This window comes from Rhea pennata, chromosome 19 (assembly GCF_028389875.1).
Source record: "Rhea pennata isolate bPtePen1 chromosome 19, bPtePen1.pri, whole genome shotgun sequence".
NCBI lineage: Eukaryota > Metazoa > Chordata > Aves > Rheiformes > Rheidae > Rhea > Rhea pennata.
Genome location: NC_084681.1, coordinates 315,066 through 329,128, shown reverse-complemented (window position 1 = coordinate 329,128; position 14,063 = coordinate 315,066). Strand labels below are relative to the sequence as shown.

The window sequence follows — 14,063 nt, the reverse complement described above, 5'->3', positions numbered from 1 at the left end:
CCCCTTGGCAGCCAGTTCTCACATCTGGTTTAAGCAGCTCTGCAGCCCTAGCTCAAAGTTCCTTGGCACATTTCTGTTGATTTTGTATTAATCAAAAGCTGGGATGTGTTTAAGTTACCTGATAGAAGGCCACCAACCAGTGGATAAAATCCTGTTTTTGCACAGTCACTACTTCCCCACTATCTCTTCTACCAATGTGCAGCAGGGGGTGGGGGCAAAAGAAGCTCAGCAGATAGGACAATATGGCCCATTTATACTCTTGTCACAAATGTGAAGTGCTGTGTGATGCTATACTAGGAACCTCCCTCCTGGATGTGCCCAGGACTCAGCATAATCAGTAGTGCATACTATTGATACAAGTACGCAGAAGGAAATACTTTTCAGAATTGCCATTACTGTGAGAAATAATTATTTTCCTGTGTGATATTTTGAGATTGGTTTCTAAATATTCACAATCACTTTCCTATCATTTTGAATAAAAGAAGGGCTTTACCATGCTTTATCAAGAAGCAAATAAATGCACTATTCTCTGTGCAGATGTGTAACTGAATGCAAACATGCATAATGCTGGGAATATTTATCTAATGCAAAGCACCATTAGCTACCTAAAAGGTGTTTTAAGGTCATTCTGTAGTTTCATCACTGTAATCACAAACAAAACACAAAGGGTCTCTAGCATTTTCAAAAACGGTTTTGAGACTCACCCAGCAGATTTGTAGGCATGCTCTTGATCTTGACAGTGGCAAAAATCTGAATCATTAAAGAATTTTTCAGCTATTCCCTAATGAGTTCCTCTTTCTCTGTAGTATTTTAATGAGCTCCAGGTTGTAGTTCCCTCTTTCTTCCTTCTTTCTTGATGCTTCTAATTTCAGATAAATATTTGAGATTAAAAGTGGCTCTGGATGTTAAATGTGACCCTTAACCTCCGTGCAACTTTCTGATTATGACATGTCATTAAAAGCTAGATTCATCTTTCTCCTCCTGCAGCTTGGAAATGTTCAGCTCAAGTTACATTGGTGTCTTTTTAACAGGAGCAACATTTCTTTAAAGGATATGTCCTTTCAAATGCAAAATAGAAACAGCTGCATGCTTCAGGCAGCAAATAAGAGCCACCCTCCTATACAGAAATGAGACCAAACTTTTGGGTTCCATCAAAACCAAAAAGTATCTTTTAAAATTGGATGACTGCCAGCTAAGTAACCAGTGATGTTAATATTTTAATCCTTTTAATTCTGTTTCTTCTTTTGCTTCCTTCTATTAAGCTATTAATTGATGAAAGGATGGGAGATTTTCACTCCGTTTTAGATACCTGCAGAGTTTTGATCTCTTACCCCCCTCTGTTTTAAAGACTAAAGGGAATTGACAAGACACAGGTATTTGTTGGACCTTTTGTGGCCATGTGGAAACTTTCAGGACAATCTTACCCTTAAGTCCTCATGCCTCTTCAGATCATATTTTACAACAGAAGGCAATTTGAATGGTAGAGTATTATAGGAAATATGTCCACAGACCTGTGGTAACAAGAGAATGATCATTAATTGTAATTATTCTTATATTATGTGATACCAAATAAATTATCCAAGATTTGAGGAGAATGTTCTAAAACAAACACATTTAAGTACATCCATCTTAGAACAAAATTAAACTGTGACACTCATTGCCCAGTTATCTTGTGTGTGCCAAAAGCTTAGATGGGTTCAAAACACAGCTGGGTAAATTAATGTAATAAAAATCCATAAGCTTTATTAGATGTTAAGATACAACCTCTGATTCTAGAAGCCTGGAAGGTGAAGAGAACTGACAACTGGAAATTTATTCTGGGATAAATATAACTGTATATCCTCTTGTTCTGCTGCTGTTCCCAGTCACTGTCAGACATCGATTACTGACCAGACAAAACTGTTATGAACTGTTCCTATTAAGACAGTTCTAAGATGTGGGCCTCTTTCCTGGAAAAGGGAATCCTTGAAAGGACTGCAGTTCATAACTGCCTTATGCAGTGGTGTATTTCAGAATACAAGCAAAGTTCTCTGGTGTATAAGCTGAGAAATTATAAGTAAAAGGATGGTGGTAATACCTCCATATATAGATATAATGATTATACTCAGAAGTTCCATAGTTGCTTAGTTAAATCAATTAAAAAAAATGCATACAGAAAACTTACAGGATGTTGACATTACTGAAAATCATTTGGCTGATGTGGACTAACCAGTTACTTTTCTACGATAACCGGCCATATGCACACTCCCTGTCCATCCCAGCTCTGAAGTAAAATACATCAGTTTAAACCTTTTAAATATATCTAGGAATCACGGATACAAACTGTGATTCCAGTACCCTGAACTCTATAGCTGTATACGCAATATGTCAATGACACTTCCCAATAGAAAAGAGCAAATCCAAAACAAGGACTTAAAAAACTTTTTTAAGCATTACTTTTAAACAACATAATGTACACTAGGATGTCCTATATTAGCATTAGTGCATCTTACTGAGTAGCAATAATGTTGTGTGGACTTAGGAGGCTACATGCATAAGCAAGGAGATGTCCCTCCATCATCCAATTTCTCATTCTCTTAATCTCCCTTCTCTCACACTGCTGATACAGTGTTATCTATAACAAAAGTCTCTTCCCTTAACAGGATCTTTTTCCTTTTTAAACTAAGCGCAGCAGACATTTTTGTGGGAGCTGGTGGGGACTTAAGCTTAACATATATGATAAATATAGAAAAAGTAGAGGAAACATTTGGAATATAGTAACAACTTAAACTAAATAAATTCCAGTGGTTACTAGAACTAAAAGTTCTTTATGATAAGAGCAAACAGACTAGTTGCATCTCTTGAAAATGCCTTCAATGCTAAAACGGTGGTGCTGAGACTGAGGGGGAAGGCTCCAAAAGAAATAACTCAGAGCATTTTTGGGGAGGTGTCATAAAAATCTCCTTTTGTAGGCAGTGGCACACTCCCACCTGCCTTACCACCAGTGTCCTGGTCGCGACACTGTTCCGAGACCCATATGGCAATAGCAGCGCAGTCAGGTGCTCTCATCTTGTCTCTGAAAGGTGGCTATCGTGACAGCGTTTGCATTCTGCTAAGGAGCAGCTTTGCAGCACGTACAAGCATTTTCAGTTACTAGTCACTCTGCCATCACTGCTTACTAAAGGGTCAAGAGCTTAAATCTGGGAAGGAGATTTCTTGCCATACATTCAGCGTGTGACTGTGCCACCCCCAAGTGCATCTGTCCAGCTCGGAGTGAAGAGCCGTAACTGCAGAACGCCCGAACACTGCAAAGAGAAAGGAAAATAAGACACACTAGCAATAGCCACTGGAAACAATAATTGAAGAAAAAGGATAATTGCTTTGGAGCCCGTCGGCAGAGCAAGGGGATGAGGCCACGGTTGATGCCAGCAGGCCCGGCCCGAGGGCTCCAGCTCCGGCTCGCCCCGGGGGCCCCGGCTCCCCGCGCAGCGCCGCCGCCGCGGAGCCCTCTCACGCCGCCGCCGGCCGCCGCGCAACGTCCGCCGCGTCCCGCCGCAGCCGCCAGCCCCTCGCGCCGCGCAGGCCAGGCCGGGCCAGGCCGTGGCGGGCGCGGGGGCGGGGCGGGGCGGGGCGGGGCGGGCTGGCGGCTGGGGGCGGCCCACGGCCCAGCTCCGCCTCGGCCGCGGCGCGGCGGGAGGGAAGATGGCGGCGGCGGGCGGGGGGGGCTCCGCCGTGTCGGTGCTGGCCCCCAGCGGGCGGCGGGTCACGGTGCGGGTGGGGCCCGGCACGGCGCTGCTGCAGGTGGGTGCGGGGCGGGCGGCGGGGCCGGGCCGTGGCGGCGGCCGCTGACGGCTCGGTTCTCTCGGCAGATCCTCGAGGAGGTCTGCAGGAAGCAGGGCGCCAGCCCCGACGGGTTCGGCCTCAAGTGAGTCTCGCTACTGGGGTCGCTCTGGCGGGCGCGGGAGAGGCCCCGCCCGGGGATGGAGCCGCTGGCCGCCCTGTGGGGGCAGCGCGCGCCCGCTGCCCGCGGCCTGGTCACTGCCCCCGCCAGGGCCGGGCGCTCTCGGCCGCCTCCTCCCCCCTCCCCTCGGGGGAGGGGGAGGCTGGCTCCCTCCTCCTCCTCCCCTCGGGGTGGGGGAGGCCGGCTCCCCCCTCCTCCTCCTCCTCCTCCTCCTCCTCCCTCCTCCCCTCGGGGGGGGCCCGGCTCCCCCCTCCTCCTCCTCCCTTCGGGGTGGGGGAGGCCGGCTCCCCCTCCTCCTCCTCCCTCCTCCCCTCGGGGGGGGCCCGGCTCCCCCCTCCTCCTCCTCCCTTCGGGGTGGGGGAGGCCGGCTCCCCCCTCCTCCTCCTCCCTCCTCCCCTCGGGGGGGGCCCGGCTCCCCCCCCCCCTCCTCCTCCTCCTCCTCCTCCCCTCGGGGTGGGGGAGGCCGGCTCCCCCCTCCTCCTCCTCCTCCTCCTTCTCCCCTCGGGGGGGACCCGGCTCCCTCCTCCTCCCCCTGCCCACCTCTCCCCCCCCCCCTCCCCTCGGGGGGGGGCCCGGCTCCCCCCTCCTCCTCCTCCTCCTCCTTCTCCCCTCGGGGGGGGCCCGGCTCCCTCCTCCTCCCCCTGTCCACCTCTCCCCCCACCCCTCCCCTCGGGGGGGGCCCGGCTCCCCCCTCCTCCTCCTCCTCCTCCTCCTTCTCCCCTCGGGGGGGACCCGGCTCCCTCCTCCTCCCCCTGCCCACCTCTCCCCCCCCCCCCCCTCCCCTCGGGGGGGGCCCGGCTCCCTCCTCCTCCCCCTGCCCACCTCTCCCCCCCCTCCCCTCGGGGGGGACCCGGCTCCCTCCTCCTCCCCCTGCCCACCTCTCCCCCCCCCCCTCCCCTCGGGGGGGCCCGGCTCACTCCCCCTCCCCTCGGGGTGGCCCAGTGTGCTTTGATTGTTTATGGTCTCAGAGGAGCCTGAACTGTCCGCAGGCTACTGCCTGGAACTGGTGTTTGTTTTTGCCTTCACCATAGCTCTGTGGGTATTTAAGTGAGGATAGGGGAGGAAATCATTTGTACGGCCCTCGCGAGGGAGAGAGATCCATACGGTATGGTTCTGATTAATTTTGTTTATGTGACTGTGTGCAAATTTTCTCACCCAAAATTCCCTTCACTTGGGGATGGATCCCGAGATCCTGTGTAACTCTCATGAAAATACCCCTGCTCACACACTTCTGCTAGCTCACAGTTTGGTGAGACCCTTTCCCTCTTTTACCTGTTTTTTGGCTATTACAGGGTAATAATCAAGAAGTTACTGATTTGACTGTCAGTCAAATAAGTTTCATCTGTTTTAGCGTTGAACATAAAGCATGAATGTGTAGAGTTATTGTTTATCTCTTAAAGTCTGAGGATAAGCATATGTATGCCCATTTGTAAAATCTGTGACCTCTGTAAACTGTAGGTCTTTGGCATGCAGAATCATTTTATTGATGACCGTTTTCTGAATTACCACTTGTACATTGCAGACTCCATGGCTTTTGGTTGCCCTGAAGAGAGTTCTCTAGCTCTGTACCTGGACTTTGCACTGTTGCCCATCCCTGAAGTGTTCTGAAGGTGGCATGTGATGGTTCCCGATGTCTTCATTGGGTTCGTTGTTCTTTCAGGTTTCAGAGAAGTATGTTGGATCTCTCTCTGCAGTGGAGGTTTGCCAAGCTGCCCAACAATGCCAAGCTGGAGATGGTGCCAGTCTCTCATAACAGAGTGGGAGTGGGAAACACGGTATGTCCATTTCACAACAAAACCTGATTTATTTGATTTTTGGTCATGAGGGACATGATCTTGGAGGCGTGATGATCAAAGCATGATTAGGCTTGGTCAGTGCTCGAGTGGAAGACCACCCAAAGAATAGCTGGAGGTGGAAAACAATTTGGTATAATTAAGTAGCTGAAGTCTTTGCTTACAGGCCGTACAGTTGTGGAATTGCAGCTTTGTGCTAGAGGATGGGGGCATCTTTGGGGGAGATGAAAAAAATAGTAAATGTCTGAGACCTTAAAGTCTTGCTCAGGAGTTTACTCAGCAGCTGAGTTATTAAATTAGTTCTCTCCTATTTTTTATTTCAGTTGTAATAATCTACCTCTATAAGATTTAACTAAAATATCAAACTGTTACAGGCTTGTCTTTTTCTTCTTTCCCAGCATTGCTGTTCGCAATGTGTTCACACAGCTTTAGAGTTTTTTTTCTGAGGGATGCTTTGTTTAGCAGTGGTTGAATATGCCTTTTCAGTATAGTTTGCAAAGTGCTTATGGATACTTTGTTCTTTAAGAATTTTTGTCACATTTGTTCGTAGGAGATTTAAAAACCTTTTTATGCATGTCATTATAGCTGCTGGAGGCATAACTTTTAAAACAATGTGTTGTTGTTAATGAGCATGAACACTTCATTTTGTGTGATAAAAATAGTGTATGATCTTGTTTAAGTAGTCTGCAAATGAAGATTTGTCTATCACTAACAACAATCCCTCTTCTTAGTGACGTGCCTAATGTAGAGTTTTTCAAATTTAGGGGAAGGTTTTGGGGTCTGTAATACCAATCCCTTATGTCTGCTTTCTGAATTGTGTTAGTCTTTGTTTTGTTACAGGCAGTTGCCTTAGGCTTAGCAAAAACATTAACTTATACATATGATGAAATGTGAACTTCTTAATGCTATAAGAAAGTTTTGGGACCTCGGCTGTCATTCATTGTGGGATGCTGTGTAGTTTTTAGGATCCTTGCTGTCTATGTTTCTCTATAAAATCTCTTTATGCTTTGTTTTGCACTCTAATGTTTTCTTTTTCACATTGTGGCAGAAGGAAGTTTGAGCTTTAGATGACATATTTAATTAAAAAAAAAAAAAAAAAGAAATACCACAGGCTAGTAGCATCTGCTGTGGTTTTTAGTTGCAAAGGTTATGATGGCATCAAGTTTGTGTTCTGGAGGGAAGCAGTTCTGTCAAAACGGTACAGTGATGACTTTATCTTACATTTACATCCAGTTTGAGGGTTGTTGTACTTGTGGAAAAATTTTTTTTCCAAGCAGATATAGCCAGTATATCCAAAAGTATGAGAAGGACTGAGTATATGAGAGAGGCTGTAACTTGGAATCACTACTTAGATTGCAGAAGAGAAGCACTAATGAAAGTTTAAGTTGTTACTGTTTCGTTTTGTTTCAGCAGAAGAGCCTGCAAGAGTGAGGTTCCCCTTTGACTGTTTGTTGATGTTTTAGAGGGGGAAAAAAAAAAGACAGCAGATACCCTTGTTAAGGGTGCAGTCTAAACAGAGTTGCTGCCCCATAAACTCAGAACAGAGATCTTACTTGGAAGAATTTTATACCAAGGCAAGAAAATCCTTTGTACAAAATACAATTGACTGAAAGAATTGCCTGTCACAGGGAATCGGTGTCAAATAGTGCAGGAAGTTTAAAACAGCTGGATAAGTCCATGAATAGAATTGAGACTAGGGTTATGCCCTAATGTAAGGGTAGTCAAGCTGTGGACTCGATCTAGCAGGCTGGTTGTGGTCGTGGTGGGGTGAACATGCTTCTGTGCCTTTTGTTATTGGCTCCTTCATTGAGATAATTTGCAAATAAATAGATGTTTTTTACTGTGAAACACTTAGTAGTAGGAGATAGAATACAGACTTTGATAAATCATTGATTTGTTCAGCAGATTTGATATTTTTAAAAATAGAATAGTTTTAGATTTGCCTCTGATTGTAAAAAATCCTTGATTTCTGTAAGATATGTCTTTATTGAAAAGTTGAACAAATTCCTCTTGCAATGGTGGGAAGTGAACTGTACTCCATCAGTACAATTCTAGTGATGAAGCCATTAGCCATTTGCTTGTATGTTTGTGAACTTAGAAAATAATTGGCTCTAGTCTCTGTAATATTTTATATAGAGTTGGGGGTTTTCAAAAAGACTTTTATTTTCTAATTGGCTGAATATGATTTTCCTGACAAGCTTAGCTTTGAACTGTTGTCCCAAAACTGATGCAACTGGCAGTCTGAATTTCTGGTCTGGATTCATAGAGAATGGTGATGTCAGCTGTCATCACTCTGCTGTAGCTGAGAATAATCTAAGGCTTGTCTTCAGCATCGAAAAAGCAGGAGGTCATGTTAGTGATGGGATGAAACTACTTAGTTCTGTTGGCTAGTTGCTGATGATGCCACTGTTCCCCTTCATGCAGAAAAATTGCTGGCTCCAGCAGTTTGCAGTCCTGTGAATGCAGGAGTAGAGGTAGATGACACAGTCCACCAAGGCATCAGTGTAGATTGCTGGAGTGTGTGGTGGCTATTTTTTCATCTCTCTCTCTCTCTCTCTCTCTCAAAAAAAAAAAAAAAAAAAAAGATTTTTGCCCTGAGGTTGTTGGTAGTGTTATATTGTTATATGAATGAAAAGTGCTTTGCTATTTTCCTTTTCTTGGCCAGGTGCTAGATTTTTCTCCTTTGGAGTCGCTGGGAGTTTAAAGTTCTTCAGGACTGTCCTCAGTGTATTAGTGTTTTGGACTTTTTCCTCAGTTCTCAGGAGAATATGTAGAAGCTGCATGAGTATGTGCTCATGAATATGAATTTTCACTTTCTGAATTAGGAAAAGCTTATTAGAACAGGCAGCTGTCCCTTGCCTTTCATTCTAATGCTGTCTGCAGATGTTTAAGAACATGATAATTGAAAGCCAGGAATTATTTTTGAGATTTTGTTTTACTCTTAATTTAAGTTTTAAAATTTGGTAGTTAGGAAGCATTAGGGAGTTGCAAGTTACACGTGTAGTTGTTTTGAACTCAACAATAGTTAATTAGGTCTTCAAAATATTAAATAAAAAGGGTAGATTTGAACCGTGTTCATTGTTTCTCTGTGTAGATGTTCAAGTGTGCCACTTCTTCTGCCTCAGGGAAGTTCTTTCCCAAATCAGTGCTTAATCTGCAGAGCTCTGGTGTTGGTATTTTAGTTTATGCAGCTGCATCAATGAGTTCATGACCTCCTGTCTGGGTTATTGGAATTAGTTCTATATAGCTGTGAAATCCCTTGCTGTAAAGTTTCAGCTAGTGTAAAACAGAACATCTCAATTGCTTGTGAAGACCTAAGGTAGGAACCCATTATTTGGGATTCTTGCACTGATCTTTTTCTGAATAGGGTTCAGGTCAGGATCTGACATTTTAACCAGCATTCTCTGAAACTGAGATGTGTTGCATGATACTTTATTCTCTTTATTGGAGAGTGTGACCACCTTTGGCACATCCTCCTAAAACAGTGCACAAGCTGAGAAGTGCTGAAAGAGTGAATGAATGTTCAGAAAAGCAGATGTTACATTGTGGAACTGGCTCCTGGAGAGGAGATAATGATTCCAGCATCCATTTTATCCTGAACTGAATGCAAAAACTACTGCAGTGATTAAGCTTTCTGCCTGCTTCTTTGTTTTACCATCTTGACAAATGAGCAACTAGCAGAAAATTGGGGTAAAAAACCCACAGAAGTCTTAGAAAATCTACCTCTGTTGCCATTTGCCCCCTTCAGCTCTTTTATCTTAAGTTTACCAATGTGAGCTTTATCTGTAATCTTCAAATTTTGCCTTGGACTATTTTTTTTCCAGGATGAATCTGACACTTGCATTGGAACTGTTCTCTTCAGAGTTCCCAATGACTTTTTCAAAGCCAAGACTCATAATGAGTACTGTAGCCTTATTTCCCCATCAATTTGTCAGCTGCTTTCAATACTTTGACCACCATTCTGTGAATATGGTCTCTCTTGACTTAAGAAGTGTGTACGCTCCTATTCTCATTTGATTTTCTCCAATTGCTTGTCCAAAAGATCCATCAAGCTCCTGCTTACTTTCTTTGGAAGCTCCATAGACTTTGGCCTGAGTCCTTTGTGTTCTTTCTCTGCATCTTCTGACTCAATAATTGGCAGATATGCTTGCTTCCAATCTATCCAGAGACTCAGAATTGTTCTCTTCTATGCTCATCTCTCTTCTTTCTTTTGAAGCTAAAATTTTAGATTCTTCAGGCCCTCTGAGGATATCTAGCCACACCTCATTCTCAAAATTCTCTGTAAATATCTCTTTTACTGTGAATTTATGTGATTAAGGAAATGAGAATCTACTTTACTGAGCTTGTAGAGATGCTTTTTGGTCTCCACAGACATTGTGTTATTTGGAAAACATAGTGCAACTCTTCTGTCTTCTGAATCAAGAGAAGATTTCTGTATAAAAGCCTTTCCTTTCCCCTTTCCCCTTCTTTCCCCTGTCACTTATGATTGTTTGGAAGCCAGGAATATACTTTGTCTTAAAATTGTACTCAAATGGATGTCCTCTAGAATTCTTTGAGATAGTTCACAGAGAAGTGGAGTCTAGAGTGTGGAGGAGATGTCGTTGGGTAGCTATACTGGGCAGGCTGGTGGACATTTGAGTTGCAGTGAGACTTGTTTGTCCTGCTGCTTCTGTAAACAGTTAGTAACAATAATGAGCTATTCCAGCAGTTTGTCTCATCTCAATTTCTACATTTTGTTTACTCAAATTGTGAGCTCTTGGAACAGATACAGTATGTTTGTACGGTATGAGGCACAGTGGAGTTCTGAGTTAAATCCTGATGTATTAGATTGATACAAAATAGTGGTAAAGTTGCAGAGTAAATAGTTTTGAACTGCAATATTGCTCAGAATTGGATCAGGTGTGACATGATTTAATCAATAGACTATTTTCGTAGCTTAACCTCTTAAATATTTCCCCAAATACATGTTCTGTTATGAAAGTAGAATTAACAGCTCATTAGATTGTATATTTTTAATTCATCAGTAATTATGAAGAGTCTCTATTTTCATGATCTAAGCACTAAAAATCCAACTGTGATTTTTTTTTGTTTGTTTTTTCCCTTGTGGACTAATTTAATCTAGAGATTAAGCTCTGTATTTTTTGGTGCAATTTGCATTGTAGTTCAATACAAATGAGCAGGAGACTGGAGCTAAGAGATTTGAGTTCTAAGCCTTGTATTATCCTTGTATTATATTTATTTAGCTATGTAACTTTAGGTCTGGAAATATATAATTTTTTAAAATGTTGTCTGATATGCCCACAAATATTTCCAGTACCACGCAAAGCATCCTGCTGTCTGAGAATAAATATATTGTAGATTGTCCGGATGAGAGGAACGTGTCTCATGTGAGATTACTGAAGTTGTATTTTTTTACAGTGCTGAATGAGTACTATGGGCTTGGACTCAGAAAGCAACTTTGCAAGTCTTATTAACTGAAGTCATACAGTTATGTTAAATATTTAGTGATGTGAGAGAAGAGTAAAATGCTAATGAACTGCCCAAATGAGGATCTTTACTAGAGAATTAAAAATTTTAACATTTATATTTATGTTACAATAGAATTATTCAAAATACCAATTTCTAAAAGAATATATTGAATACCCTTCAGCACTTCTTAACTAATTAATCATTTGCAGTAAGTGTTGAGAAGGAGGTCCCATCTTTATGGATAACTAGAGGTAGTTGAAATATTTGAAGAAAAAGTTGTTGTGAGAAACATTTTCCTTCAATTTTCAGGTTAATTCAGTGTATTTTCCCTATAGGTTCGGATTGCATTACACTTAGATGATGGCTCCCGTTTACAGGACACCTTTCTTTGTCAACAGACTTTGTGGGAGCTTCTCAACCATTTTGCAAAGACCAGGTGAGCAATGCAAGGGAAAAAATGCTTGTTTGGACGTATTTCTGAGTGAGAGCAGCTAGCTGTCATTAGTGATCCAGATAAACCTGCAAATTTGTAGAATTAGCCTTTATTTGACTGTATTTTTCCCTTTACAACACACATACTTATCTTCCCTTGCTCTTTCAAATTTGACAATCCATAATTTCATTATTATTTTTAGATCCTGGAGTAGCATTCTGGCTTCAGGGCATAAACTGTTAAAAAAACTGCTAAGGCTAGGAAGAAACTATACCCAGATATGTTACTGCATCTGTCTTTTGCACAAACTTCTTTGAAGTGCTAAGTACTGCCAGTGTTGAGAAACTAGTCTCCATCAACTTAGTCACCCACTCTGCTCTGCATTTCAGCTCTGCAGTTCCATGTGATGAAGGGAGTTCTTTTTTAATCAAGATACTATGGCTTTAGGGATTCGTATAGGTCCTTCAAGGAAACCTGAAGCTCTCAGGAGGTTAATGTGGCATCTTCAAATGGCTGATTATATCCTATTTAAATAGAAGAACTTGTAATCTATTCTTGGTCTCATGTTCTACCTGGGTTTACATTTATTAAATATATATGTGGATTAGAAATCTTATTTGATCTAGTCTACATCCAGTGCTTCCTTTTGTTTTTAGTTTAGACTTAAAAATGCTGTATTATTTTGGAATGTCAAATGAATAAACTCTTCTCCAAAGTTTTTTTTTTGGTGTCTTGAAAGACAGAATCTTTAAGCTGTGACAGCTATTTTATTCTGAATAGAATTTCAACTTTTTAAATTGTGTTTACATTTATCTGTCTTATGATAAAATGTCTTTTCAATCATGTCTTTCTAGCTTGTTCTTTCTCTCACATTTCTCACCTTCTACCAATTGCTCCAGGCTATTTCTAACTTGGCAAAATAACTTCTTTTGCCTTTGAAGCTCTTACCTCACTGTACAGATACTGTGCAACAGTATTGTGTAACTAGGAACTATAAACTCAACCTTTTAGGATATAATTACAAGATGCAAAATTATGAGTTGTCACCTGGCAGCTGAGCCATAGCAACTGGCCACTTACAGGTATGTTTTCACCTACACTGCAGACTAATCTGTACTAGCATAAATTACTTCCACCGAAGTTTAAAGTTGCTTATTCTACACTGCAGTTGAACTAGCCTAAAAGCACAGGTGGCCAGGTAGTGGACTGGGTAGAAAAGTACCTCCTCAAATCAGAGTAGCAGTTGAGTTGTGTGCCTGAAGCTGTTCTGGAGCTGTTTCTGGGACAGCAAAGCTAAATCTTCCAACCTTCCATTGGTGAACTGCTAATTTTCTGCCAGCTTAGCCCACTGACTGGCTCATAACAAGATCAAAGGAGTGCCTAGTGCTGGCCTGAGGGAGGGGTTTGGGATCATGGGGTGGGAGGCAGGTCAGAAACAGCTTTAGGTGGCAGCAGTGGATTGAACAGTTACTGCCTTCTCTGTGCTGGTGACAGTAGTTTTGTAGCTTTATGTGGGTATTGGCTCAAATAGCTGATTCAGCTGAAAAATATTTTTCCTTTGTGTTATCTCTCAGGTAGATCGGTTTCCTCATCTAGTTCACATTTGGGTCTCAAAGACAGTTGTGAAAAGTACAGTGTATCTGAAACAATGGTAAAAAAAAAAAAAAAAGGGTAGCAGCATGAATGGTGGAAATGGCTTATGTCAGTATTGCTACTCAGCGTTTAGTATTAACCTTACCGATTCTATGATCCATCAAACCATAATCTGAGGAAATGCTTGAGGTAGTCTAGTGACCCTAGAACTATATAAATGTGTTTTTTATTCATTCTCCTCTTTTCTTTTCCTTAAAGGTTGGGGACCAGGTCTATTCTATAGCATTTACTCTTAAGTCAAAAAGGGCAATCTTCATGTAAATACTAGAGAGTAAGGTGGGGTTTTTTTTGTTCATTTGTTTTGAGTGGGAAAGAGAGAAGGAGTAGGCAAGACAGGAATGGGGAGAGGAAAGCCACATATAATAGCTGTTTTTAAGGCCTCTGTTGTACCTTACAACATTCTTCACCTTATGGGAGAAGTGCCTGTGGCAGTCTGGGAACTGCTAGATTGGTAGGGGAGTAATTGCGGATAGTGATAAATAGCCCTTATGTGGCTTTCTCACACATTATTAGTCAGTGTTTCTTTAGTTTATAATTTGAGCTTTCTTATATAATTTTGCTCCTTTGCAGTTTTATTTGTTATAGGTTGTTGTAACAGTACTAGTTAAAGTACATATCACTCTTTGAAGAATTATCTGCCACAGAGTGCAAAGCATTATTAGCTTCAGTTCATAAGATACAGCTGTTCTTTTCTGCCCTCTGGAAGCTGAGTTCAGATATCTGGATGGTATTTGCAGACTTATTAAATTCAGTGAGTGGCAAAGATGCTGGGGGT

The 14,063-nt window shown here is 42.5% G+C and overlaps 1 protein-coding gene across 3 annotated transcripts in view; it reads left to right on the top strand.

The window, feature by feature from the left end:
* The first annotated feature begins 3,681 nt into the window (after positions 1–3,681).
* The window catches only part of ASPSCR1 (ASPSCR1 tether for SLC2A4, UBX domain containing), a 55,869-nt gene continuing 45,487 nt past the window's right edge, over positions 3,682–14,063 (top strand). For 2 of the 3 annotated variants that reach the window (XM_062592127.1, XM_062592125.1), the window contains exons 1-4: positions 3,682–3,780; positions 3,849–3,904; positions 5,601–5,715; positions 11,538–11,638. In XM_062592127.1, the coding sequence (XP_062448111.1) occupies positions 3,682–3,780; positions 3,849–3,904; positions 5,601–5,715; positions 11,538–11,638 (371 nt within the window). Of the gene's footprint in view, positions 3,781–3,800; positions 3,905–5,600; positions 5,716–11,537; positions 11,639–14,063 lie in introns of those variants that run through there. The other variant, XM_062592128.1, reaches the window with a different exon arrangement.